We start from the raw sequence: 27,853 nt of genomic DNA on the forward strand, positions 1-27,853 counted from the left end.
CTCCAGAGCACATGTGAAGGCCAGGTACCTGGGAAGCCACCCTTTTCTTTCACTGTGGACTGCACCTTCATTTTTGTAAGTGATCTGTTCCCCAAAGTAGTCTACTGATGTGTACAAAACAAGAGGAGCTCGAGAGGGAAACAAAACTGTGCTCCTCGGGAAGCGTATCGCCAACATTTGGGCTGCGTCAGGCGCTCCTGACCAGTTTATTCATTTACTCCTCATGTCGTGATCACTGCCCTCACCCAGGAAAGTCAAAATCAGAGGGTACTAAAGGTATCCCTCATCATGAAGTTGACTGATAATGAAACAGAAATCCTCAGCACTTTCATCCCACACCTGACACCTGATAGTCAAATGCTGCAGGGAAACCCCACCGTGGACTTTCAAAGATGTGCGTCCAAGACCTTAAGCTACAAAACTTTGCTCAATCTGTGTAACAGACAACTGTCCCATAAACTTTAGTCCCCTAAGGCTCCAAATGCTTCATGATTCTGAAGCATCATTACTTCATGAAATGGGGAAGCCCAAACACATTCACGTGTCTTCTTCCTCTGCTGCCTCTAACCTGCTTCTTGAACCGCCTAAGAAATAACAGCGGGAAGGGAAGATGAGCCGTTTCTTTTTCATACTTACCAGCTGTAGGATAGCACGTCTTTAAATAAAGACATTGAAATGGCTGATTAAGGAGAAATTTTCTATAAGGATACTTCCTTGATAAACGTGGAACCAAATCTAGTTCACATTCAAGAAGTGAGTCCCTCAGCAAAGAGGTATTAAAAACCGTAACTTCAAAGGCTTTATTAAAAGTCTGAAATCAGAACAAGTCCACCGTTTCTTAGGGAGGCTGAGAACACTGTCCTGTAGTCTGAAGGTGGCCTTTATAAATCGTGTGGCAATGGAAAAACAAAAGTGGGTCAACTCATTAGAATTACCCAAGAAAATCAAAGAAGACATGCTGTCTTACCTCTTTTATAATAAGGGAAATTTCTAGACACATTCCTTCACTCAAAAAGCGCTACACAAAGATCTGTGTGTTTTTTTTCATTTAGGCTACAAAGCCTGTAATGACATACTACCCCAGGTCTATGTGGACGTCATGTAAAGTATAAAATATGGAATGGGATTACAGTCTATCGATGCCATCTCAAATTCATGATCTGGATTTGTTCCCAAATTCTTCCAGCTAGAAAATTGATATTTTACGTCAACTTTTAAGGGTGTGCTGAAATTTTTATATTTTATACAATGAGACTTCTGATGAGCCTGAACATACAATAAGCCAAACTCAGACTGGACAAGATTCAATAAATAGAATTTGCTATTGCCAAAATAAATAAAATTTGCAAATTTCGTTCTCAAGTGCATTCTCAAAATATTTTAAAAATCAAGGATAGCTTTGTTTTCCCTAAATCCCACTGAAATGCTTCAAGTTACCATAAGTAAAACCTAAACCATAACAAACAAACAAAAAGTTGAGCATACGATTCCATGAAGGAAAAGTAGGTCAACAATGGCGGGTGTGTGATGTGTCCATTTATACGACTCTTCTTTGAGCTGTCTGCCTCCAAATCTAAGATTACATACAGAAATGTATGTGGATATCGTTCCAGAAAAGAATTTCGTTCCTTTTCTTGATTACTCTCTTTATGCTCACGAGACAATCATAATCCAAACGTCCCATTTGTGTAACTAAGAGAGTTATCAAACAAGTACGGATGGGAATAAGGTTGTTTTGTTCAATAGGTAACTTAAAGGTTTTCCGGTTTTTACTGCTGACATTAGAACCCCTGGCATTATTTTAACCTCGTTAGTTCCGCACATAAAAATATATGCAACAACACATTCTCACCTCCACTTGATCCCATTTCATTTCTACAACTTTCTGCCCTGTTTTCGGCTGCCACGTGGGCAGGGTCACGGTTGCCTGAGAGTGGGGCAGGATGACGTCAGGCTCCTGGGTGGCGGGGACAGGCTGGAGCTGTCTGGGTGCCATGGACTCGGTCCAGCCTGAGGTTGGAAGACTGGGAAGTGCCTGTTCACAGTTTGGACCTTCATAGCCTTCAGTGCAAATACAGAGGTAGCCATCGCTGCTGGCGCTGCTGCTGCAGTTGCCATGGTGACAAGGGTTGCTGGTGCAAGGATCCGCAACAAGCTGAAATGAGACCACAAATGGGTCAATTATTCCCTCATAAGACAAGTGGTGCCATCGCTGGGAAATTAGCTCGGTGTCTCAGAGCTGCTGCTCTAGGAAATGCTGTTCCTGTGAAATACAAGGTCTTCACTGCTTGTCCCAAAGTCATCCCAACATTAAACTTTCCTCAGGTAACAGGTGTCCAGCCAGGACATACATAGTGAAGGGCCTCCCCGAACCCCAAAACCCTAAACTATGTTGATTTCAGGAACACGCTTTCGAGAGGAATTTTCTAAGGTGAAAATAATTAAAATTGAGGCTCATTAGGAAAATACCAACATTGATTTTGCAGCCGCATGTCATGACAAATAATACGAGGGGTCTAAATTGAAGTCTCCTTTTGCACATCCTGGACCATCACAAGCCTTCCTCATGAGAAATGACTGCCTCGTTTCTTTCTCCTACAGATGCTTCTACCTCAGTCTCCCAATTTCCTACCTGAGGAACCAAGCTTTTTAAGGTGATTGTTACCTCATTACTGACTTCCAAAATGAGGAGTACGCATGACAACTGCAAGCAAGTAGAGAGCACGGTGGCAATGTGTACTAAGCAGAATTTTGTGAACGTTCCTACCTCATTATTTTGGAAGGTGATTACAGAGAAATGTGACCTTGCTGGATATGGGAGCTAAAAATTCACTTACATGGTCTTCAAATTGTGTTCCTGTTCTGAGTGTTTCTATCTCTGCGTCCTTTGCTGACCTCTGAATTGCCATTTGTTATTACTGGGACATGCTACAAAACAATGTGAAATTAAACAATAAAATAATGCTTCCCTGGAGACAGCTCAAGGGTTCTGGCGTGTTCTCAATGCTTATTCAATTATCATTTGCTTTTGGGATAACAGAAAATTAGACTTCTATTTAATGTACTCCTGGCTTCTCAGGGCTGACCATAAAATAGAATTCAGGAAAGAACAGACTACAGAGAAATGCAGCCCTGATTTCTCCGATTGAAGTGGTTCGCATAAACACACATACGAGTAATTCTGCATGGAAAATGGCTACTCGCTCCGCTAATATCCTCGTCAGACACTTTCCAACCAACCTCCTCAGGACTGTGAAGGGGTTTTTGAATCGAATAAAATGAAGCTCCAGAAAGAGTGTTAAGTCTCGGCTATCACTTGGCAATTCCTTCACAGAATCTCAGATAAGAGGAGGTGGATTGGTATCTGCCAACAATATTTAAATTGGAAATGATTTTAAAATATTTATAATGTTTAGCAACTCAAAGTAAAATCCAAACTCCTTCCATGGCAGACGAAGCTCTCCCTGATCTGACCCCTTCCTACCCCTGATGTCCTCTCTTCCCACACACGTGTCTCCTCCCTGGCCTCTTCCTTGCTGTCCCTGAACCAAGCCAAGGTCATTCCGAGCTCCAGGCTTTTGCATCTGCTGGGCTCGCTGCCTGGCATACTTTCCTCCCAGACATTGCATGGTTATCTCACTTATTTCACTAAGTTCTCTACTCCAATGTCAGCTCCTTGGAGAAGACTTCCCTCGCTACAAAAGCTAAAATAATCCCTTTTTTCCTCTGCCACAGACATGTGAGTTCCGTGAGCACATGGACTTTATCCGCTGTGTTCACGGCTCTATTCCCAGCTCGGCGAGGAACACAGAAAACATGGCAGGGTTTCCTTTTAAAAGTGCTGACAAAATAAAGATAGATAGATTGATTGCTATTTGGAAAGCAACGTGTGATGAGGTAGAGATGTGAATTTCTCCTTTAGTCATGATACTGTTACCTCGTTTCTGCTTTATTTTTAGGAAAGCTTCATGGAATGGGTATCACCTCAAGAATTATATGACAGGAAGGAAGAAGGATTTAATTGGCGAGGATAAAGGGGCCCTATGAGCCATGTTTCTGAAATCAACTTTTAATGCAATATCTGAGATCGACATAGTCACAGATTGAGACATGTAGCATGTGCTTAAAACACAGAGAAATGCATTTAGATCATTTAAGTACATTGAAGAGATTATAAAAATTAATTCTGGAAATCCAAACCTCCACTGTGCAGCTTAGAGAATGACGTTACTAAGGCAAAGGCCACCCAGCTGAGTCCAAAGAGGCCCCAGGGCTTCTGCCCCATCCCACAGCCCACTGCTGGCAACAGCCAGGCCTCAGAGAAGACCAAGGTACAGCGTAAATCCAACACCTGCTCCAGAGAAAGAATTCAAAGTACAGGTATCTTATCTGCCTTCACACAGGAAAGGCGTGGTACCTACGGCTCCCCCTGTGGTGGTTATTTAGGGTTTTCAAAGAACAGTGCCATATAGTGTCTCACAACAGCCCTGAAATTGAGAAGGATTTTTCTGAACCCACATCACTGTTGGGAAATGGGAGAGCAGAGGAGTTGAGTGACCCATCACGGCCCAACCATGCCACACCTTCTGACGTTCAGCCAAGACTACCTTCCACAACGCAACACTGCAACTTTGTTATCTAGTTATTACCATCACACACACACACACACACACACACACACACACACACACACCCCTATGGAGAAGGCAAAAGGGAAAGGTTATACTTCTGTGAGCAACAGAAAATAAGTAAGAGTTAAACACAGGCCAATGAAGACCACCTCAAATGCTTTTTTAGAATAAAGGTATCACGATACTACTCAGTGAATATTGATGGAGGCCTCACTCTGTGACCTCTCAGACTGTACCAGGTCTGGGAATAACATGCTAAAAGGAAAAATAAACAAAACAGATGCTCTGTCTGCCCTTGTAGACTTTCCATGTAGTAACCCCACACAGGCACTAAGAACAACGGCAAAACTGTACTCCCTGCCGTTCATCCACTCAGTACTTTTGGGTACCTTCCACTACCTTTAGCATTTTACCTTTCTTAACCTCCTCCTTATGACCACCCTCTAAGGCAAGTTCATTTATTATTCTACTTTTACGGCTGAGACTTAGCAATGTTAAGCAAATACTGAATTTTACTCAGCCAAAGTCTTTACAGAGCCTTACTAAGCCCTGTGTGATTGCTCCTTCCCTAAATCGCTTTAGCATCACCTCCCACTCCTGCTCTCCCTCACTTGGCTCCAGACACACTGACCTCACTGTTCCTCCATCCCTCCAGGCATCTCCTGCCTCAGGGCCTTTGCATGGCCATTGCCTCTATGTGGAACACTCTCACTTCTTACCCCCAAGCCTCCTTTGAGTCCTTGTTCAAATGTCACCTGCTCAGGAGGACTTCTCTGAGCACCCTATACCAGTGCCAAGTCTCCACCGCTTGGCACTGTCAATCCCTCTTTCTCTGCTTCATTTTTCCACAAAACATATGTCACCGTCTAATATCTTGTGTGGGGGGAAAAAGTTATTCATTACATTTATTTTCTATCTTCCCCCACTGGAATGTAATACCTATGAGGTCATATTTCTTTTCTTTTTTCTTTATACCTGTTTGTTTACTCAAGTGCCTCCAGCTCTAGAACAGGGGAGCTGACTGAATCAATGGCTGAGTGAATGGATGGTGCTATATACAAAGCACGCACTGGGGTACAAGGCAGAAAGTTAAATGCACCATGAGGTCATTGATCCCTTCTTTAAAATAATCATGTCATAGTAATGCTACTTCCTTGGCTTTTCTATTCATTGCTTCACTAACAATGACAATTACCTGCCATTCTATAACACTAGTTAGACTAGTTTTATTTAAAAAAAAAAAATTAGTTTCAATTACATAACAGCAAATATAAGATAAAATGCAATAACTAATTTTTAAGCAGAATCCTGGAATTGTAAATATTTATTGTAAGTCCTGTCTGACTGGAGACAACTTAGATTTTTTTTTTTTTTAAGTTTATATTTGTATTTTATCTCATAAGAAAAAAGTCCTGTTGTAGAGGTCACTACTGCCCTTGAATCCCATTAAGTTTGAACTTTAAGCAGGAAATAACCAAGCTGTCAAAATGCATAATGAGGCAAAACATCATAATTAATAGACCTGACTTTGGGGATACCCAAAATTTAACAGGTGATATTTTCCTGGCTATAACTTCTAGTTTCTAATGATGGGGGGAAAATGAGTAAGGCTTTGTAATATCACCTTTAAAAAGAAGTAAAGAGAAAGCCCATGGGATGATTTTCTGCTTACAGTCAACCAACAAGCTCATTTATTAAATGCTGTATATTTGTCACATAAGGTTAATTTGTCTATTTAAGCCCATCTTTTTCACATCATAGAACTAATCTAAAACTGTTCTTGTCACATTTTAAACTTTTCACCCAGGTTCAAATAATTTATACCACAATCAAGAGCATTTATGGGGGTGTGCACTGGCTGAGAGGGAGGCCAGACACAGGGAAGATGCCTGACACCCCAGGAACTCGGGATAGAAAGGTGTCTCATGTGACACTATAGCTGTGACCTGATTTCCGTCCTTGAACTGTCTGCTGCCCATATTTTTGGCCACTCCAATGCCTTCTGCAACATACAGACAGAAAGATGAAAGGTCGAACTGAAAACAAGTATGAAAGAGGCCCATTCACAGGGTCATGAGATACAGGAAGTCAAAGCTTGCAGCGTTGCCTCGAAGTATAGCCTATGGACACTTTCATGAGACATAACCCCCTCCCAGGCGATCCTTCCATGCTCCTTTAGAGACGCTCTGGGCTTTGCTCCTACCCCTCCCGCACTGTTACAGAAAACTCAATACGGCTGGTGAGTAATTCAAGTGACATTTATGGAGCACCTGTGAAGCGCCAGGTAGGGTGCCCAGAAGAGGGGTCAGGAAGGCAAATAAAGTCCATTCCTAGCTCTCAAAGAGCTCACAGTCTAATAGAAGGAAAAGACCCGTTGACTTGGACCTGACCTGAACAGCCCTAATGGGCCACTAATCCCCTGCTTAGATGCATGCAGGCTATTACAATCATGTGTTTGATTGAGTTTAAGTCCCTAACGCTGAGAGAGAGAGAACGGGTTTGACAATTGTGCGTATGAAGTGAGCAGGTCACAAGCAGGTCGCAGAGCCAGTCTGTTTTAGATGACAGCGGCCGCTCTCAACAAAACAAAGGCAGCAGAAAGGACTTCTCCAACGGAAAATGGGGCCAGCTGAGTAACTGCAGTCCTGGCATGGGCCCTCATCTGCCAGGTGGCTCAGAGGCTCTGGACCTGTCCCATGCCTGCTCTGGACACACACGCCTCGCACATTAAGTGGGGGGCTGGGGTAGAACTCCTCAAGGCCTCCTCCAGCTCTGTGATTCCAGATGCTCCTGACGACCACTCGGTGCTCAGTGACACTGTTGTCAGAGGGTCCGGAGGGGCACAGTGCAAACCTGAGGTCACCCCCACCCCCTCGTTTGTCCTGTGCTCAGTGGGTGAGTCAGCCTGGGAACGGGAACCCCGCACAGCCCAGGAGCAGCATCTGCAACCCCAGATGGAGCCCATTAGGTGACCCAGGCCATGCAGGTCACCAAAGGGACGCAGCGGACTCGTGGCTCTTACAGAGCAGTGAGGAGTACGATACAGGCACAGAAGAGAAATAACTGGGGGATCTGTGTGGTGTGATATTAACAAGTCAATAGAATGGGCCATTGTTTTAGGAATTTTTCTGAGCAGGAACTCTTGAATACAGATTGTCATATAGACCTTAGTGTCATAGGAAGAAGAAGGTGCCTTATCAAGCAAGGAACAAAAACAAATCCTCACAGCAGGATTTCTCAACCTCAGCACTACTGACTCTTTGGGCTGGGTAGTTTTTTGTTGTTGTTTTTAATTTTTATTAAATGTATTGGGGTGACATTGGTTAGTAAAAATACATAGGTTTCAGGTGATGTATTATATTTCTATAATACATCATCTGTATATTGCACTGCTGTGGGGCTGCCCTGTGCATTGCAGGAGGTTTAGCAGCATGCGTCATCTCCACTTACCAGATGCCAGAAGCCCTCCATCCAACGATGACAGTTGTGACAACCAAAAATGTCTGCAGACGTTACCAGTGGCCCCTGGAGCAAAATCACTCCTTAAAGGAACAGATTGATGCATTTCACCCCATTAAAATGTTTTCAAAACTCCACATGACTCCATAAATGAAGCTAAAAGGTAGCAACATGATGGAGGAAGAAAAATGTACAACATATGCAGAGGATTAAGTCCTTGTATAGATTGCTAAATGTCACTAACAGAGAGACACCTCAATAAAAAGGGCAAAGCATAAACAAGGAATGCACAGAATGATGTGTACAGAATCATGCCATTTTTAGTATTATTTTTCAACACAAACCACCATCTCATGTGTCTATTTATAAGTACGCATACAAATTTTTTTAAAGCAGAATGGACCATTGTTTTAATAATGTGTCTGGGCGGCAGAATCAATTAAAGAACTTTTAAAAATACAGATTCCCCAGCGCCAAACTATTCATCAAAACTCTGAGGGTGAGGCCTAGAAACCCGTATCGTTCCGAGTCCCCCCAGATAATTTCGACGCACTTGGTCCAAAACCAAAAAATTCAGAGTTTGTCGGTATAAACCAGGGTTGGCGAACTATAACCACGGGCCAAAACCAGCCTGCTTCCATAAATAAAGTTTTCCTGGGACACGGCCATGGCCATCTGTGTATGTTTTGACTATATCACATCAGCTCTTGAGCAGTTGCCACAGAGACTATCCGGCCCACAAAGCCATTTCAATATTTATTATGGAGGCCTTGAGTTTGCCAATCCCTGATCCAGACACGACTGACTTGGGGTTCACAAAAGAAAGAGATAGGTACGTGGGCTCCTCTGGGTAGACCTCAAAGAAGATAAGCTTGAACGGGGCCATGATAATGTCCATAGCAAGTATTGCTATTTTTTTTCTCCCCACCCAACTCCCTTACTGGGCTGGCATACACCAAGCTATTAAGTCACGGAAGGACCATTCACAATACAACGTAAGGCAGAGAAGGGACCAGGTGCTCTTTTAATCCTAATTATGTGCAGGAACGTGGCAGGATAAATTTTGGCACTGTGAAAGGAATCCTTATCTAGATAACACACTATGAAGCGAGACCACGATGGAGGGTCATACTCACACCTTTTCTTCACTGCAAGAACTGTGGACATTCTCCCACTACCCTCCCACCTATCAACTGAACTCAGTGGAGATGAGTGATGGACAGCTCACTACAGAGGCTAAACAAAGAAGTAGGTGGAACCCTGGGTATGGGGGGCGGGGCAGGAGTCACACAGGCCAGGGGACCTTGAAATGACAGGAGTGTCTACATCTGCCAACAGGGAGGGGGACCACAACATAAATGACGCCAAAATTTGGATGTCGGGGTTTGTGGGAAAACGGTAGTGCAAATCGCTGCCCTGAAGTACTATGATACAGCAGAGAAAGCCTGGGGTTCCGCTCCCATTTGTGGGTGGCCTCGAACAAGACAAGGATGTTTTCTGGGACTCTGTTTCCTCAACTGCGAAAAGAAAGGATGGGACTACGGAGTTCTTCATATTGGGTTTCTTGATCCAAAATAGGAATTGCACAGGTTAGAAATGTCATCTTCAGGATGAAAAGCCAATGAACATTGTTGGGGTCCAACTGTCACAGTGTTTCTGTCTTTAAAAGGATATTTTTACTACTTTATTCAACAAAGATCTTAACTACATTCCAATGCCAACTGCTTACCCACTAGGAGGAAAGATGTGGGGGGGAAATTGCTACAGTGTTTATGCCAATAGTAGACACAGCCAAGAAACGCTTCCCATGAATTTTTTTTTCCAAATTCAAATAATAAAAATGCTCATTCACTTTCCTGAATCCAGGACTGTATATCATAGTGAAACACATATTCCCATGTTTTGAGTATTTCTTTACTCCTGTATTAGGAACTCTAGATCTACTTGAAAATTGTTCCAAGACTAATCTAGGCAGTCGCTTGTTTCCCCTCAAAATCTGAGTCAACTTTCTTAAAATCAGCCTGTCCTGATTTTCACACGTGGGCTGAGTCACATTAGTAAGTAGGCTAAAAGGAAATTATAAGCGGAATTCAAATTTTTGATGATGAAATGACTCCATTAAAGATAAACCCGTCTCATTATGTTCCTACTTTTTCACGGTATCTCTTTAAAGTATGCTACATTTGGAAATGATCTTGAAATTACACTACCCTTGCTTTAGTCTGGCTAGTACACAGAGTCAGTACCCATACTGATAAATCTTTACGCCCTGCTCAGTTGCAGATATATCAAGAATTAAATAACTGTACTTCAAAAACCAGGCAAAGCCTTTGTCCCCTGCTTTCCACATTCAACTAGATTCCCCGAGATAACCCTCAACTGCATGTACCCCATAGGTACACAGCCTCAAATGAAATGCTTTACTTCCTTTTTTCTTTTAGTCATTCAAAGACAAGTTTCTTGAATCAGAAACTTAAAGAACAATTTCAGTGCATACATTCTTGTTTTGCCTCTCATCAGAGATAATCCTACATCTTAGCAAACTCTTTTTACAAAACAACAATGCCATGAATCCAGGAGATAAGTCAACCTTCACCCCCCTGCCTACTCAGGAAAAGAAGCCTGCAGCAAACTGGGAATTCAACTTCCTACCAGATTATATGAGCATCTCCATGGATGCAGGAAAAGCATTTTATTAAACTCAACATTCACGTAGAGTGAAGACTTTTAGCAAATAGGAATAGAAGGGCATTTCTTTAATCTGATAAAGAGTATCTACAAAAAAAAAAAAACCTGTAGCAAATTTAATACTTTTTGGTGAAATGGTGAAAAGTTTCTCTCTGGAATTGATAACAAAGCAAGAATGTTTGCATCACCACTTCCAGTGAATGTTGCACTAAAGGTCCTGGCGAGTGCAAGGAGGTAACAATAAAAAGGTATAAATAAGGATTGAATAGAAACAAAAGCTGTCATGATTCACAGGCTTTATGATTATGCATGAAGATAAAAGTATTAGAATATGGAATTCCAGAAAGTTTGCTAGATACAAGGTCAAAATTTCTTGAAAAAACAAAACAAAAAACAAAACAGTTGCATCTCCATGTATCAGAAACAAACAAAAGATAAAATTTTATGCTGTTTACAACATATCAAAAAAAACAAATACCTAAGCATAAATCAAATGAAAGTAATGGATGGCCTCAACAAAGAAAGCTGTAAAATAGTGAAAGAGTATTGAGAGACATTAAAGAAGATATATGTAAACGGTAGGAGATTCTAGTGATTAGAAAACTCAATATCACAAAGATTCAATTTTTCCCCAAAGTGATTTACAGATTTAATGCAACAAAAATCACAAGGTTTTTTGTTGTGGTGGTGGTGGTGGTGGTGGTTGTTCTTGTGTAAAATGTCCCCAGACACTCTTGAATAAGAACAATAGAGGAGGGTTTGCCCTATAAGGAATCAGGAATTTTAAAGCTACAGTGATTAGGACAATGGACTAGAGTGTCAAGAACTAGAATGGTCACATATGGACACTTCATTTCTGGAATAGAGTAGTGTGATCAACAGAGTCTTTTCAATAAATGGATATCTATATAAGGGAAAAATTAAGCTTCAGTCCTCTCTCACACCATACACAAAAATAAGTTAATTTTAAAAATTATGAATCTCTGCATCTAGCAATCCTATGGTGAAGGAATTACTCTCATATGATAACCTTTATGAAAAAGGTTTGGCAGTGTATCTGGAAATCCACAGATGAATGCACAGACCTTAAGATTAATGATTAAGGGGGTAACAGATGAATAAAGCATGACTTTATCACAGTGAAATCGGAGCCATGAGATACGCATACGGGACGCTGTGACACCCAGAGAGTAGGGCACTGCACTCCCCAAGGTAATTCAGGAAGACTCACTACCTTAAGTCTCAAAGGTCAAGGAGGAGCTTACCCAAGGAAAGAAAAGCAAGAAAGAGGGCTCCTGCCAAAGAGAACAACAAGTGTAAAAGCCCTAGGGTGTTAAAGAGAGCGGTACATGGAGAGAACTACAAGTAGTTCTATTTAACTGAAGAAAGGGCAACGTGTCAGGGAGTTTTAAAAAGAGATTTGTTTTAAAAGATAAAAATCAGTCCGTAGCCTTGGATGCTAAAGAGTTTGACTTGGGCTCTGAAAGCAAGTCATAATGAATATGGAGCAGGAATATGACAAATGAGACAGTTTAGAAAAAGGCCTCTAGCAACAACGGGATGATGTGTTAGTGGGGGTCACTCTGGAGACACAGGGATGACAGGGGTGTATTAGGAAACCACTGCAATTATCCAGGTGGCAGTGACGTAAGCCATACGAGTATCTAAGGCCGGGTCAACATCGCCGGAAAGGTGAAGGCAGGCTGGAGAGTCCTAGGATTGGGACACTAACCAACTAGATGCGCGAGGTGAAAAAGAAAAGGAATTGTGCATGGTGACTCCTGGCATGTGACTTTGACAACCGAGTAAACGGCAGGGTAACTCATTGAAATATGGGATTCAGAAAGAACAAGTTTAAGAAGGGGCAGGAAGCCATGGTTTGTGGAGGGCCTCAGGTTAAACAGACCCCAAATCCTGGGCAGCTCATTAGCCCTTTGAAAGAAACTGAACCGAGCTCACTCAGCTGTCGAGAGAAGGTGCCTGCCCAGAGGGCCCTGGTTCCCGCTTCTGCAGAAGGCTTTAATTTTGCATCCGTGGAATGCAAGATGCCTGAAGATGTGTCCAGGAGAATGGAGCCCATAGGAATATGGACTTTTAGCAGGGTCTGGGCAGGGTAAAGAGCGAGGAAATGCCAGATTTTCTTCTGCCCTCATTTGGATCTCCCCCACCCCCCACTCAGGAAAACATGGCTTCTAGCAGCAGGTACCTGCTTCATGAGCCACATACTGACCAAGTTTCAGGGATGTGCACAGGGCAAAGTCTGAGCAAATGCAGCTCCAGACAAAAGAGGAGTGAGTAGAGTATATACACCGTGTGATGTGCCCACAGCAAGGGCAGCAAAGGTGAAGGAGCTTCAGGCATTCGACCCAGACCGGCCACACCGGTAGTGAGAGAAGATGCAGGACAAGGTGACTTATCCTGAGAAGAGCTAGTTCATTAAACTGGTTAAAGTCTGGGCTGAAATTGTCCACACATGTGAAAGCTGGGACGACACCTTTCTGGGTGACATCCCACCAGTCAAATGAAAGAAGCACATGTTGTTTGTTTTGTTTTGTTTTGAACTTTTCTAGGAAATTTCTTTGCCATCTAACAACTGTGTAACCGGTGGCACAACCTGAGTGAGGAAGGCAGGGAACTGCACTTGGCAGGAGGCCCTGGTGAAAACTGTCAAGCGCAGCATCAACTGCATCCCTGTTCTGAGAGTTTCCTGCACCCCGAGATTTTCTTTTTGAGAGAGCCCAGGAGCTGCTGGCAACGATGATGATACTAACTGGCCTTTGCTCAAAAGTCACCTAGAGGCCCCTTCCTGACTTTCCTCCAGATGGTGGAGGGGCTCGCAGATTCCAGAGACTCTCCAGCAGCCTGGGGTGGGGGTGGCAGGAGCCAGCAGGAGCCCAAATACAGCTGCCTCTGCGTTATCCTGATGGGTTTGGCCTCCATCCTAGAAGCTTCGGGAAGCCAATAAGACATGTTAAACCAGGGTGGGACTCCAGTCCATCTCCCAGCTTCAAAAGAGCCTTCCACTCTTGTTGAGGACCCCAAGGTAGTCTCCAAATATTAAAATGTGTTGATTTCTTTATTATTTAAAGTAGGTGGAAATGGCAAATGACACCTGTGTGAGGCAGCAGGGAGCTGCAAAACCTGGCACATAGTTGGCACTTGATGAATATTTATTGTCTGAAACAAAGGAAGTGCATTGCTCTGTTTAGACCTTCTTCATTCTTTGCTCCGAGCGAGCATTTCCCACTAGGCAGGTGTTCTGTATTGGCCATGCTTGGTGGCCCAGGAGCCTTAAAAAAAGTTGGGCGAGGACTGTATCAACACCAGTGAAACCAGGTGAAGGCGCAGAAAAACCACGGTCACCATATTTGGGAAAACCTTTCACTTTAAGCTGTAAAGTGCTTGCTTGCTGTGCTCGTGGACCCGCCTGCCTGGCCCCTGGACTACTCTGGTGTGTTTTCCTCTCTGCAGGCACAAAAATTCCCTCTGCTCTCTTTTCAGCTTTTCTAACCTTAAGTGGAAACAGCTGCTCTAATTTTAATACCCGCCTGCTCCCAGAAGTAAGGACAAGAGTCAGAGACTCTGAGGAGAAAACTAAAATCTTCATGTTGTCCAACCTCGTTTACCTAGAAATAAGCCTTCTAGAACCAGCCAGCTTCATATAGGTGACTTCACAAAGAAAAAAAAAGCTAAAAAGGAAAAAATAAAACAAAATTCAAGCCACCAAAAAAGCTAAAAAGGAAAAAATAAAATAAAGTTTCAAGCCACCAAAGAAGCAGGCCCTGGATATCCAGTAGCAATTGTTTTTTAAAAAGCCAAGACCCCCAAATTGCATGTGTGCTCAAATTAGTCATCTCATGGCATGGGAGGAAAGAAGCTCTTTGATTAGCTAACATCTAGTAAAAGGCCAGGGATTTTCCCATGAGGAAACTGAGAAGACTTTTGAAGTTATAAAAGACAGAAGAAACAAAAGATAAAACAATAAAGGAATAGGAAAACAGGCTGAGAGTGGGAGAGGTCATCCACAAAACCCTGTCAACTAGAAACAGCCATGGACTGTGAGGCACAGAAACGAGGATGGTTAGCAACAGAGACAGGATTCTGTGTAGTCTGGGAGGCAGGACAGACAGCGGATGCACAAGGGACAGGAAACAACCGCCACCTTAATTATGCAGCCCTGTGGACACAGGACAGCTCTACAGGGAAGCAGAAGCGAGAATGCTCTAGATGCACTGGAGGGCATTGCCTCTTCAGACACAGAGAGTTTCCTCCCCCATGACAAGCTAAGCCTTAAATCAGCAGAGTTGCTGCCTGGATAATTACGTCCACAGAAGCAGTACAACAGAGGCATGTAGCTTCAAGACTCTACAATACGGATCATCCACATTATCTCTTTAAAACCACAAATATTTAGTATTTCCAATTGAGGCATGAAATTAGAAGGATAAGAAAAGCCACCGGAAAAACTGTCAGTAAAGTATAACCACGTAGAACTAAGAGTTTTTTGGGAAAATAATCTTTGAGCACAGAGCATCCTCTGATCTGTGTTAGGATGTTGACGAAACCCATCTCATTTAACAATGCTCACCAAATTGGACCACATGAATTAAGTTAGAGATTTAATATAGAGAATTAATATAGAGATTACAGACACCGTGACTTTCTTGCATATGTAAACACCGAAAATAGAAGCTACTGATGGAAGATTTCATTTTTCAGGACTTTAATTATAACAAGCCACCAAAAAAGATTGAACGGATGGGCAGGTCCTTCTCGAGCTGAAACCATATAACAATATTATTTCAAATAGAAAATGCTTTGATTCAAAGGTGAACTTTAAAAAGGGGTGGAGGGGGGACTCCTCTAGTTTTAGAAATGATGAGAAGAGAGAACTTACAACCAGAGCCATTGGCAGATGACGCTGCATTGACCACAGGGGTTATGGACCTGGAAATAAGACCTAGGGGCTTATTCCTGGGAGTCTGAGCTCTAGAAATAACATCGTAATGGAAAATGTGGCCTTGAGCCCGGGAGAAAAGGGGGACCTATAACTGAGTTCATACATAAAGCCTCTTAGAGCCACCTTGTGTTTTTTGTTTTTTTGTTTTTAAAGAGAGATAAGTGGCCTAAAGAAAAATCGACCAGCAGGCTTGGAAAACCAGGAGAAAAAATGACATCTCTCTAAGACCTCTGGATGAAACAGTTGCCCAGAGTAATCAGAACCTCCCATGTGAACATCCCATGTGACTAACAATATCCCCCTGCCCCTGATGTGGAAATCCTAAGCTCAGAAATGAACATAAAAATCTTGTCCAGGACCAGGAGAGGGATGGAGTGACACTTTCACAACACAGAGCACACGAAACTCACACACATGCATGTGCATGCTCAGACCATAATGAGCTCACAATAAAAAATTACAAACCACGCAAGGAAACAAACCACCGTCCGCATGTGGAACTGGGGGTGAGGAGTCAACAAAACCTTTTCCCCGGCTGCGTGAATAAACACTGATGTGTTTCACGATAAAATAAGATACTTACAGCATGTTTGGAACTTCTTTATGATTCCCCACTTAAATTAAAGTCTTTGATTAACTGTCCTTAAATCTTTGATAAGAGGGCTTCTACCAAAGAATACTAACAGCTAATAATAGCTAAGATTTCTGCGTGCTTACACTATGCACAGCACAGTTCCCAATGTTTTCCACGTTTTACCTACTTCATCTTCACTATAACCATATTCAGTAAACACTATTACCTACATATTCTCTCTGAGGCTCAGAGAATTAGAGTAACTTGTCCTGTCATTGGCTACTATGAAACAAGACTATTAATCCAAGTGGAAAGATATAATTCCAATCAAAATCCCATGTTCATTTTTTTTTCTTCCAATGTGTCAAATTGATCTCAAAACTCAAGTGGGAGAGGAAAGGAATAAATATGTCCAACCTATTTTCCCTACCAGATATAAAATTTATTACAAAGCTATAATCATTTTAACAGTACAGTACTGGCACAGGGATACACAAATGGAAAAATGTTTCAGAAAAGAGAGCAGAGATATACGGTATAAAGAAAGCAGGTATATAACAGGGGAGGCACTAACAGTTAGTGTGGAGAGGATAAACTATTTAGTAAGCAGTACTTGAATAGTTGCTGATTGTTGTGATAACATAAATATGTAATACTCATAAAAATGAATTGCAGATGGATTATGTATCAAAATGTTAAACATACAATCTCAAAACTTTTACATCAGGTGTCTCTAAACTACAGCTCATGGACCAAACCTGGCCCATTGCCTGATTTTGTAAATAAAGTTTTATTGGAACACAGTCACACCCATTAGTTTGCATATTGTTTGTGGCTCCTTTCAGGGTTGAGTAGTTGCAACAGAGAAGGTGTGGCCAGCAAAGCCTGAAATATTCACTCTCTGGCCCTCTGCAGGGAAAGGTTTGCCAATTCCTGCTCTAGAGGAAAATATGGGAGAATATCTTTATTATATCAAGGTTGGAAAGAATCTATTAAGACTAAAGTAAAAGACAAATGTGTATATTAAACCAATGAAAATGGAAGTGAATAAACTAGTTACATCTGACAACTGCAGACAAAACACAGTGGTGAATAAAGGGGGGAAAAAGCAAGTTGCAGAGGAACAGTCACAGTTTGACTCTCCTACGGACATTTTATGCCCACACTGTAAAAATGAAAAACATAGACACAAAGCTTATATATCAACTCAGAATAGCAACTATTTCTGAATAGAAAGGGAGAGAAATGGGATTGGGAGAAGTGGGGGAGGTGGGTAGGGCTTTAACTATATCTAGCTGTTTTCTAAAAAATATCTGAAGCAACTATGTCAGAATAATGTTTGTTGTATCTCAATGGCAAATGCTAATTATATTATTCTCTGTGCTTTTCTGTATGCTCAAAATATTTCATAATAAAAATGTAGTTAAAAATGTGCCCTTCATCATTAAACAAATATTTATTGAGCACACATTCCTGTACCAGAAATGGCTCTAGCCCAGAGCTCAGCAAACTGGCCCACGGGCCTGCCACCTATGTCTGTACAGCCCATGAGAGAAAAACGATTTTTACATTTTTAAAAGATTTCACACATCGAAAGAAGATTAATATTTCATATCACGTGAAGATTACGTAAGGTTCAGAGGTCAGTGTCCATCAGTCAAATGTTACTGGGATGCACCCACATCATTCATTTACTTCCTATTCGGCTCCTTTCCCCCAGCTAAGTAGCTGCAACAGAGGCCATGTGGCCCACCAAGCAAAAACTACTTACTATCTGGCCCTTGACAGAAAAAGTGTGCTGCCTTTGCACTAGGCCCTGGGAACAGGCAAAGCGTCTGCTCCCGCGGTGCTGGTGGAGGGTCACAGGTCAGAACCGCTGTAGACGTACCACCACTGTCCTACGCTGCTTATGTGTATCACCTAATGCACGAAATGACACAGACAATTTTGTTGCATGGATTATACACTCCACTTTTTACAACTTCATAAAAATAGATGAATAATTGTTGAGCTCCCCCAATGAGGCGGGAGTAATGGCTTAGAAATATTTTTCACTATCTCCTCCTTCCCCAGAATTATATCACTGATTCAACTCATCAGCCAGAAACATTCAGACCATGAAATTTTATCACATAAGAAATTTCATGAGGAAAATCAATCCATCTTGCAAAAACTCTAATAGGAATTAAAATAACTGTATAATTATATAGTTCATTCTTGTCGTGTTGTGTGTGCCTCCAGTTCTGCTCACAGTAAAAATACCAAAACTGTGACCTGACACCATGTGCTGTGATGATGGGAAGTTCTCAGACTTTGGAGTAAGCCATTCCCAATGAACCCAAACACAAGTTCTGAAAATAAACACGAAGAATGTATATTTGTGGTCCACTTACCGAGCTGCAGAAGTCATAGGAAACACTCTAAATAGCCTCAAACTCAGGGAACACTGAGGAAGAGAGAGGTTTCCCAGGGAGCAAGAAAGTCACTTAGAAGACTGTTCAAAAAGGCTGCGTCTCCTGTTCCTGAGACCCACGTGCAGGGCCGTCCTGTCTGTCACTCTGTCTGGAGCAGAATGTGCAGCTGCTGCTCATAAGGACGGCCCACGGTCCTGGAGAGCGCCCTACGTGGGTTTCCATTTGCTCCATCTGACCACACAGAGGTGTCACTTCCTTGACCACGCACAGGCACAGGAAGACCACTCCCCAGGACTGGCTTCTGGGAGGCAGTCCTTTCTTAATACTCACACACCTTGGGCAACACTGAGCCCAGTTCCCAAACCTGTCAAATGGCAAAAGCAGTGCATATGCTGCCTATGCCTGCACTTCCCAAAAGGGGTGACAAAACGCCACGGGCCAGAACGAAGTCACAGGAGCACCGAGGCATGACATAGATTTTTTTTTTTTTAATTTTCAAGGGAAACACGGATACACAACTTCTGCCAGACATGGAGAACTACTAGGTAGAGGTAGTTAGTTCATGGTTCCAACATTAGACCTCGCTACATTCCTTTTGATGACATCATACGTTGTCAAAGCTGGGTTTTCAGCAATTGCTGTGATAAAAAGCAAATACTCCATAAAAGTCAAACTGAACAGGGATGAGGATTGTGGCACCAATGAGAGAAGCTGTGCAGCACCTAACAACAGGCACACGTCTGTCCACCATTAGTGTGTCCACCATTAGCGTGTAACTGTGGTTATTTAAGGATGAAATAAAAGTATTATTTTTTCTTTCAAGATACACGCATTATTTTTTCAAGCAGCTACAAAGTTGTTAGGACGTAAATTGTTGGGAACCTAGCTACTGACAAAGATTCTCTCCTGGCTCAAACTCTACTCAAGTTCCCCTGAACTTTTCCAACTAGACCTCCACTTCTGAATGTCTCTGTTCATCTCTACATTGTCCAATTTAGCAAGAATCCTGCTACGTCAGCTGGAATCCCCCATCCTCCCTACCTTCACCCTCAATATCCAATCGGGCTCCTCACTACCCCGCACCCCAGGTGATGTCTGCTCACTCTGGCCTACCTTTAGCAAGAATCCTGCTAAGTGGTTTAGCCAGAATCTTCTCTTACTGCGGACGTTTCCTCTTAGTAATTTTCCATCTACTAACCCCCACCTGCTGCTTAGCTATAAATCGCCCCCATCTTTGTTGTATTTGGAACTGAGCCCGGTTCTATATAAGCTCTCTTTCCTCCTATTGTAATTGTCCCGAATAAAACCTGTTTTTACCACTTTCACTACTGCCCGGTTCTGATTTTTCTTTCACATTCCTTCATAAATGGAACCATTAGCTATTTCTTTTGGCCTAAGGCACTGTAAAAAAAAACTAAATAATTAATGTGATGCTAAGACCACCATGAACCAAGAAAGTTGATTCCAGAACCTCTGGCTTATATCAAAACCATTGATATAACCGTTGCATGGTAATACATAAAAAAATTCTTCACCATGTGTGTCACTTTATACATGAATTTCATAAAAAAGTAAATTTCCAAAGTTCTGCCACTTAAAATTGTAGAAAGTGCAACAATCTGGAAGCTCCGCTGTCCACTAGTCTTCATCTACTGAGAGAGCCAAATTGCTGACCTTTCCAGAGAACAGTATGCCGACCACAGAGAGAACAAGTGCACTGAGCACCGGTGGACATCCAGTGGGTTGACAATGCCTGCAGTGGACACTGAGGTCTGAGAGGTCCCACAACCACCCTGAGGGCCAGGCAAGCCAGAGGTTTTACCCCCACTTTACAAAGATGGAAACCAAGATCCTAGAAGGTTCCATGAGTGTACAGGGTTCCTAAGTGACAGCGCAACTCACACCCAGTTCCCGGAACCTGTCTGCACCACCCATCCTCTAAGAAGGGTTGACAGGAAACATAAAGCACACGGGTGGCAAGCTACATGGTTTGCAGCCCAATGGGTGCCTTTGAAACCCTCATCTTCACCACGCAGGTAAAGCACATGAAACCTTTGCATCGTTAGCCTGGCATTTTTGTTTTCCTATCATTCTCACGTTTTGGCAGCTGATCAATGACAGCGCATATTAGTCAGACGTGGCTGCACAATGGAGTCCCTTGCATTCCAGAGTCCCCCACAAGTAGGTTCAGCTCCCAGCATGGCCACTGAATGCTTCTCAGTCCTTGGAGAAGCAAAGAAATTCTCAACTCCTTACTTTCTCCATATCTGAAAAGAAGATAATCTTTTCCTTGAGGGGCTGTCGCCTGAGGATTCTCGGGGAGAAGCCGAGTCTCAGATGCAGAATTTTAGTCAGAGGAATCAGGGGTCCTGGTTGCCCACGTATACATATGAACTGACCAGGTTAGGAAGACATGGACTGTACCCACTGTTGGGGTTCAGACTTTCCCGGCATTTTTGAGGTACTCGGGGACCCTGATGGAAGCCTGACTGCAAAAAAGTGACAACATGCCCCCAGAGAGGTGGTTCCTCAAAAAAATTAAAACTAGAACTACCATATGATCCAGCAATTCGACTTCTGGGCATCCATCTAAAAACAAAAACACTAATTCACAAAGATATCTGTACTTTCATGTTCACTCCAGTATTATTCACAATAGCCAAGACATGGAAACAATCTATGTGTCTATCGATGGATGAATGGATAAAAAAGATGTGCGAGATATATATGCGTATATGTGGAATACTATTTAGCCATAAAAAAGAATAAAATCTTGCCATTTGTGACAACATGGATAGACCTCAAGGACATTATGCTAAATGAAATGTCAGACCGAGAAGACAAATACCATATGATCTCACTTATACATGGAATCTTTTAAAAAAAAAAAAAAAAGGAAAAAGGAAAAAGAAACAGATTGGTGGTTGCGAGACTGGGGGTGGGAGGTGAGCAAAATGAATGAAAGGGCTCAAAAGGTACAAATTTCTAGTTATAAAATAAATGTCATGGAGATGGGATACTGTATTGCATATTTAAAAATTGCTGAGAGAGTAGATCATGAAAGTTCTCATGACAAACTACGTGTGGTGATGGATGTTAACTAGACATTTGGGATCATCTGGCAATGTACACAAATATCAAATCATTATGCTGTACACCGGAAACTAATATAATGTCACATGTCAATTATATCTCAGTAAAGATATATATATATATATATATATATATATATATATATATATATATATATATATATATATAAATGTCCGAGAGAGAGATTTACTCTTAAAGGTAAAGCTGTGCGGGAGGTCCAGCCAGTGCCAGCAGGGGAGCCTCAGGTCAGGGACGGCCGGGTGCTGGGTGCAAAGCGTCAGCAGATCCTGGACTTGGGATGACGCAGCTGTCCACACGGGGTGTCCATTGAGACAGCTGCCCCTCTGAAGGTTGCAGCACTGCGGCTCCAGCAACCTCCCCGTGGGCCCAACACTGACTGGAAAACTCTGGGTTCACTCTCGTTCCCACTTCTGTAAGAATGGCCCGGAGGTGGGGCTTGCCAGCCCCAGTGCACTCAGTGAGCCTGTTTTGTCCGTTATTAGGCACGAGGCGCTCCAAACCAGGTATGTTTGGCCTTTTCTGCTAACCTCTAGATCCTGTGAATAATTCTATGAATTTATTTAATCACGTCTACACACATACAGAGGGAGAACTGGGTGAATTAATAAGAAATCTTAAAGTGTCAGCCCAAGCCATATTACTCTGTGTTATAAAGCAAGAACCAAGTCCAATGTACAAAATTATTTTAGACCATAATTTGTGTTGCAATATTTAAGACAAAAGTACTACCGACTTGCTAAAATAAACCCATGGCTTAGCTCTATTTAAAATCCAATCACAATTGTCCTCCTCATTACAGCATTTGCATTGCAAAATGTCTGACATGAGATCCAGTTATTAGTATCTCTATTATCTCCAACTCTGCAGGGAAGATTTTTGGCAATTAAAGCCATTAAAAAATCGAATTTTCCTGAGATACAATATAGATTAATAGCCAGCTCATTCTATAAATATTGCTTCCAAAAATAGAAGTTTTGCGGGTAAAGAGAAGAAATAAAATCCAACAGCGTACCAATTACTACCACAGCATTTTGAGTAGTTTGACAATCAATGCATACTACTGTAAAAAGCAAAATCAAGTATTCACGGATATGCTGGTGAAAGAGGCTGTTGCCTGAATTATAGTCACATCACATCAATTTCCAAGCCATGACACATTCGGTGTATTGTGTAGAAAATAAAACTGATGATAGAAGTTCTCACATACTGAGCGCGTATTCTGTAGCAGCATGATAAGCGTTACAAATGTTATTTCTAAACCTAAAAAGAATCCTGTTAGCAAGCATTGTCAACTCTATTTTATAGGTGAGAAAGCTGAGACTCAGAGCAGTTACCACACACCACAAACGTAATAATATGGTACAGTGAAGAATCAAACCCAGGTGATTCTGATTAAATTTTGCCTTTCCAAAAAGATAAAGAGCTACTGAGTTTTCTGGGTGTTTTTTTTTGTTTTGTTTTTTTCCTTTTAATCATTCACCTTTCGGGAATGATCTGAGCTAGATGAATTGGAGGACACATTCAAAAAATGACTACACATACTATAAAGTCTGAAAACCATTAGTCTTCATTTCAGGCACTTTTCACAACTGCTGAGCCTTAAATTTCTAATTATGCATGCTAATTGAAGGGCTTTATGGCATAAACAAAGCAAGTCAGGAGTGAAGCCAAAGTAAGTTTATGACTGATACAAAAGGAGTTGGAGATTTGTATTTGATGATGAGTATTTGGGAAGTTAAAGAAAAAAAAAACACAACTAGATGGAATGTTAGAGTTTTCCCAACCCGTTTGGCCCGTCCCCTCAAGTCCAGTACCCCTGGGAGCAAGGCCAGCTCCACACTCAGTCTACTCCCAGGTTTATGTCTGTCTCCTTCCTAACTTCTTTCTACGCTCTCCTGTGGGACATTTCATTGGCAGAGCCTCTATCATCTGTTTCCTGGGGTGGAGAGGCAGTCTTTCTTGCAGTTTTTCTGGGGCTAAACCGGGTTACTTCTCAGCAAGAGGAGGAGACAAAGAGCTAAAGCCTGGACTCGGGGGCGTGGGGTCCAGCCCTTCCTCCTCTGCTGACTGCACTGAGACTAAATTGCAGTTTCCTCTTATGTGAAACCAGCGAAACAATCCCTACTGTCCTTGTGGCTGGTTGTGGAAATGAAATCCACAAAGCACTATGGCTTTACCCAATGAAGTTGTATTTTACCAACATGCAATCACCTGAAGTTGAAGATTCTATATGTATCATTGTTTAAGACTTTATCTTACAATCAGGACCAGGACTAACGTTGATCACAAAGTCTTATTCTTGGAGGAATGCTCATACATAGGAGTCAACTAAGTTTGTCTGAAAAACAAATTATGTCCCAGCAGTCTAGAGAGCTGCTACATGCTGGTCATTCTTTGGACACACATTTCAGACTCTGTCTTCTGACCCCTCACAATCTTTTGCTCCCCTTTCTGAAAGGTTTCCTAGATTATTTTTATTCCCCATGAACATCAGCAGAGTTAATGGATACCTCAAAAACATTCTCAGAACGTGGCAGCCTGTTCTAAGGAGGATATGTTTCCAAAGGGCCACTGGAAGGTGGTTTTTGAAGTCACAGCAGGCGCAGGCTGGGAACCAAGATGGCTTCTTTACTTGGTCATGTTTCACAGAATCAGTTCTTCTTCCAAAGCCTATAGCATCACATCTATCACATCGTTCCAAATCAATGAAACGGTTTCAAGCAAGCAGGAAAGGAGGAGCAGAGGGTTCACAGGCCCAATCCTCAATAAGGCAGGACAGTTAGTGACACCGCCCCACGCCACGGTTATGTTTGGATCCAATGCAAGGGTTTCAAATCGTTCTCTAGAGGACAAAGGTCATCCCTTCACTATGATACTGGTGGCCAAAAATAAATTTCTCTCTAAAGTCACTGCATTGCAAGCAGCTACCAGAAGAGCAGGTAGATAGGATCCAGTGAAGAGTCTGGGTTTCAGAGGGTCGAATTCTGTGAGTGGTCCTGGGCCTGCACGTAGGAGTCTGAGGGATGAGATCAGCATGCAGCAGAGTATGTACTTTATCAAACTCGAAAGATGATGGCCCCCTGTTACTGGCAAACAATTGCACAGACACTCATTGTTGACCTAAATTGAAACTGTTGCTCAAATAGATACAAAAAATATAAAATATTTGTATTACAAATGACAAAACTAATCAAATTGCAATTACTGTAAGTGGCAGAGAATATTGTTTTGCTGTAGCCAGTTGGCTGTTCACGCAATAACCATGTTCCACGAAGGTTCTCTTCCCACTGACGCCACTACCATGGGCCACCATGGGCCGTGTGATGTTGAATCTTCCCACATCATCTCCCCATTCAACGCATCTTAAAACCTTAGTCATACGGTGCCATGGTGATTTTTGACCCTCCCTTGAGGTAAATACACCATTTATTTATTACTGATATTTTTCTCATCAGCTAACTCTATGGTAAACACCAAAAAGCCTGATTCTTAGAGTGATACTCAATTATAAAATGGTCACCTATGATTTAGGGCAGGGGTGTCAAAACTGCGGCCCGTGGGCCAACTGTGGTCCGCAATCCATTGTTCATTGGCCAGCAGCAAATTCCAAAAATATATCTGGTTTACTTAAATAAACCAGGTGAGGCAATACGTACTTCACCTCGAGTGAGTGGCCAGGCTGTTTGTGTATTTTACCGCATATGGCCCTTGGTAAAAAACGTTGAAAAAAGTTTGGACACCCCTGATTTAGGGTGATGATATCAAAATGAGAACACAAATATTATACATCATTTCAGCCAACTCACCTACCTTCCTGCAAATACATTCCTGGATAGTGTGTGTGGCCCTCCTTCCCTGTCTGTGCCCAGAAACATTGCTGAACACTAGCCAGGGAATCAAGAAAACACTGGTCATCTCCAGCCACTTACAGGAGTCATCTCTCTCTCCCTGGTGTCATGCAGACAGCCAGAGAGTTATCTACAATCTAAGCCTTGGAAGGTCTGCCATCTACAATACTATTAATCTCTAATACCCTGGGGTAATGCCAGGACTGAATGAGTATTCCTGATGTACCTGAAATCAGTGTGTGTACCCGGACACGTGGCCCATCCTGGTCATGGGGCAGAGGTTATGTAGATGGGAGGATCTGGTACTGGGGGCTCTAGCCATGCTGCGACCCCTTGCCATGAAAAGGTCCTGAATGTGACTGACACTGGCTGACACCACAGCACAACCAGCATAGAGATATCAAAAAAAGAACAGCAGGCATTCCAACCTCACGCTAAGTTCAAAATATACAAAATATACAAAAATAAGTAGGAAATCTTTCATCCTACTTCATCTTATTTATCAAAGCTCAATATTAGCTTTATGACAAATAAAAATCAGGATAGAGAGGATGGTAAACTTAAAAAGAAAAAAATAAAGAGCTCTTTTTTTTGATTCTATAATGATAAATTTGCTTTCTAGAATGGAGTTTAGGACAGTTATAGTTTCCAGGATTTAGACCCAATTTATTCACTTAATTGCAACTTAATTATATAGAACTATTTTAAATACTGATTTGCTTACCACTTGAATTAAAACTGTGTCATTTGTGATGATTATTCCAAATAAGGTCCTCATAATTTAGACAATGAAAAATTCATTATAATTTTTTAAATTAGCCTTGTTTAGATACAACTGTTCTCAACAACTGACAGCCGTCTGAAAAGTACTGTTAAAGACATATCCATCAAACACATTAGTTGTATCCTTTTATACTTCACTTTTTAACAAAAAAATTTGCATTTTTTTCTACTATTTATTTCTCTATACTTCATGAAAAAGCCAGAGGAAAAAAGTGTGTTGTAAGCATACAAAGGGTCCCAGTCTTGGGACAAGTCACCTGACTCCTCGGCTTGGTTCCTGCATCTGTCAAATGGAAACAACCCCACTTGTCCTGCATGACACATGGCTGCACCCAACCGCCTTCAGAGCCCAGTAGCCCTATATTCTAACAGATATAGAACACATGCATAAAAGAGCATGACAACTCTTTTTTTTTTTATCACATGGACTACTGGCCAGGAAATAATGGATCCAAAATTCTTCAAAATTTCTAGAGGTAATTGGGAATATTTAATGTTGTTACATAAAAAGCTTCATGGTGTGAAGACCCCAAAGGAGAAAACATTTTCAGTCTAGAAAGGAGACAACACAAGGCCAAAACAATTCACTCAGGCAGAGTCTTACCAAGTCCTCCCTGAGAAAAGGACAGTAAGGAAAAATGGAACCATTAGAAATATTTGTCAAATGTGTGCTTTGTATGTGATTCCAGAATGCCGGCTCAGGAATTCCCAAAGCAACCTCTGTGTCTTCATGAAGACCCATTTCCAAGACATGGACATCACATGAGAATGTACTTCACCACCTACCAGCCTCACAGAGCTGCTGCCGAGTGACCAGAACGGGACACGCAGCCCACCTCATTGAATTCTGACTTCACAAGGCTTAGTTCTTCCTCCTGGCTCCAGGCTCCAGGTGCCTTTCAACTTTTTATGTTGCGTATTTTATATTCTCTCTGTAAGTAGACTAAGGTTAATAAAATTAGGAAATTTGCTCATTTAGTAATTTGGAGGTATGCCAATTCAGTGCCTGTCATACAAACTCAATGGAATACATTGCCCTTTTTAAATTCTTTTGTGTTTTTGCTTTAACACCTCTTAACGGTCTCACAGTACAATCCAAAGTTAACATAATTCACCTACCCAGCATTAGCCATGAACATAGCTGAAACCTCCTAACATAATTTAAAATTCATTGAATAATCATGCATTGTACTCACAGGTAAGGATTTAATGCGAATACTTTATTCTCTATTTGAAGACAAACCTAGCAAAATTGGTTATCTGGTCACCCAGACCAAAATAAATTAGAAGCATAGTATTAGAAAGAAAAATTTCTACTACAGGCTGAGTCATTAACATAGGCATGGAGTGACACCTGGCATGAGAAGCAGGAAAATATATAA

General features: G+C 41.9%; 1 protein-coding gene across 1 annotated transcript in view; it reads right to left on the reverse strand.

Moving 5' to 3' along the window:
• DNER (delta/notch like EGF repeat containing) overlaps positions 1-27,853 on the reverse strand; it is a 273,668-nt gene that overhangs the window by 159,792 nt on the left and 86,023 nt on the right. Inside the window, exon 2 of the mRNA XM_019737353.2 lies at positions 1,853-2,155. Within this exon, the coding sequence (XP_019592912.2) occupies positions 1,853-2,155 (303 nt within the window). The remainder of the gene's footprint in view (positions 1-1,852; positions 2,156-27,853) is intronic.

This window comes from Rhinolophus sinicus, linkage group LG01 (assembly GCF_036562045.2).
Source record: "Rhinolophus sinicus isolate RSC01 linkage group LG01, ASM3656204v1, whole genome shotgun sequence".
NCBI lineage: Eukaryota > Metazoa > Chordata > Mammalia > Chiroptera > Rhinolophidae > Rhinolophus > Rhinolophus sinicus.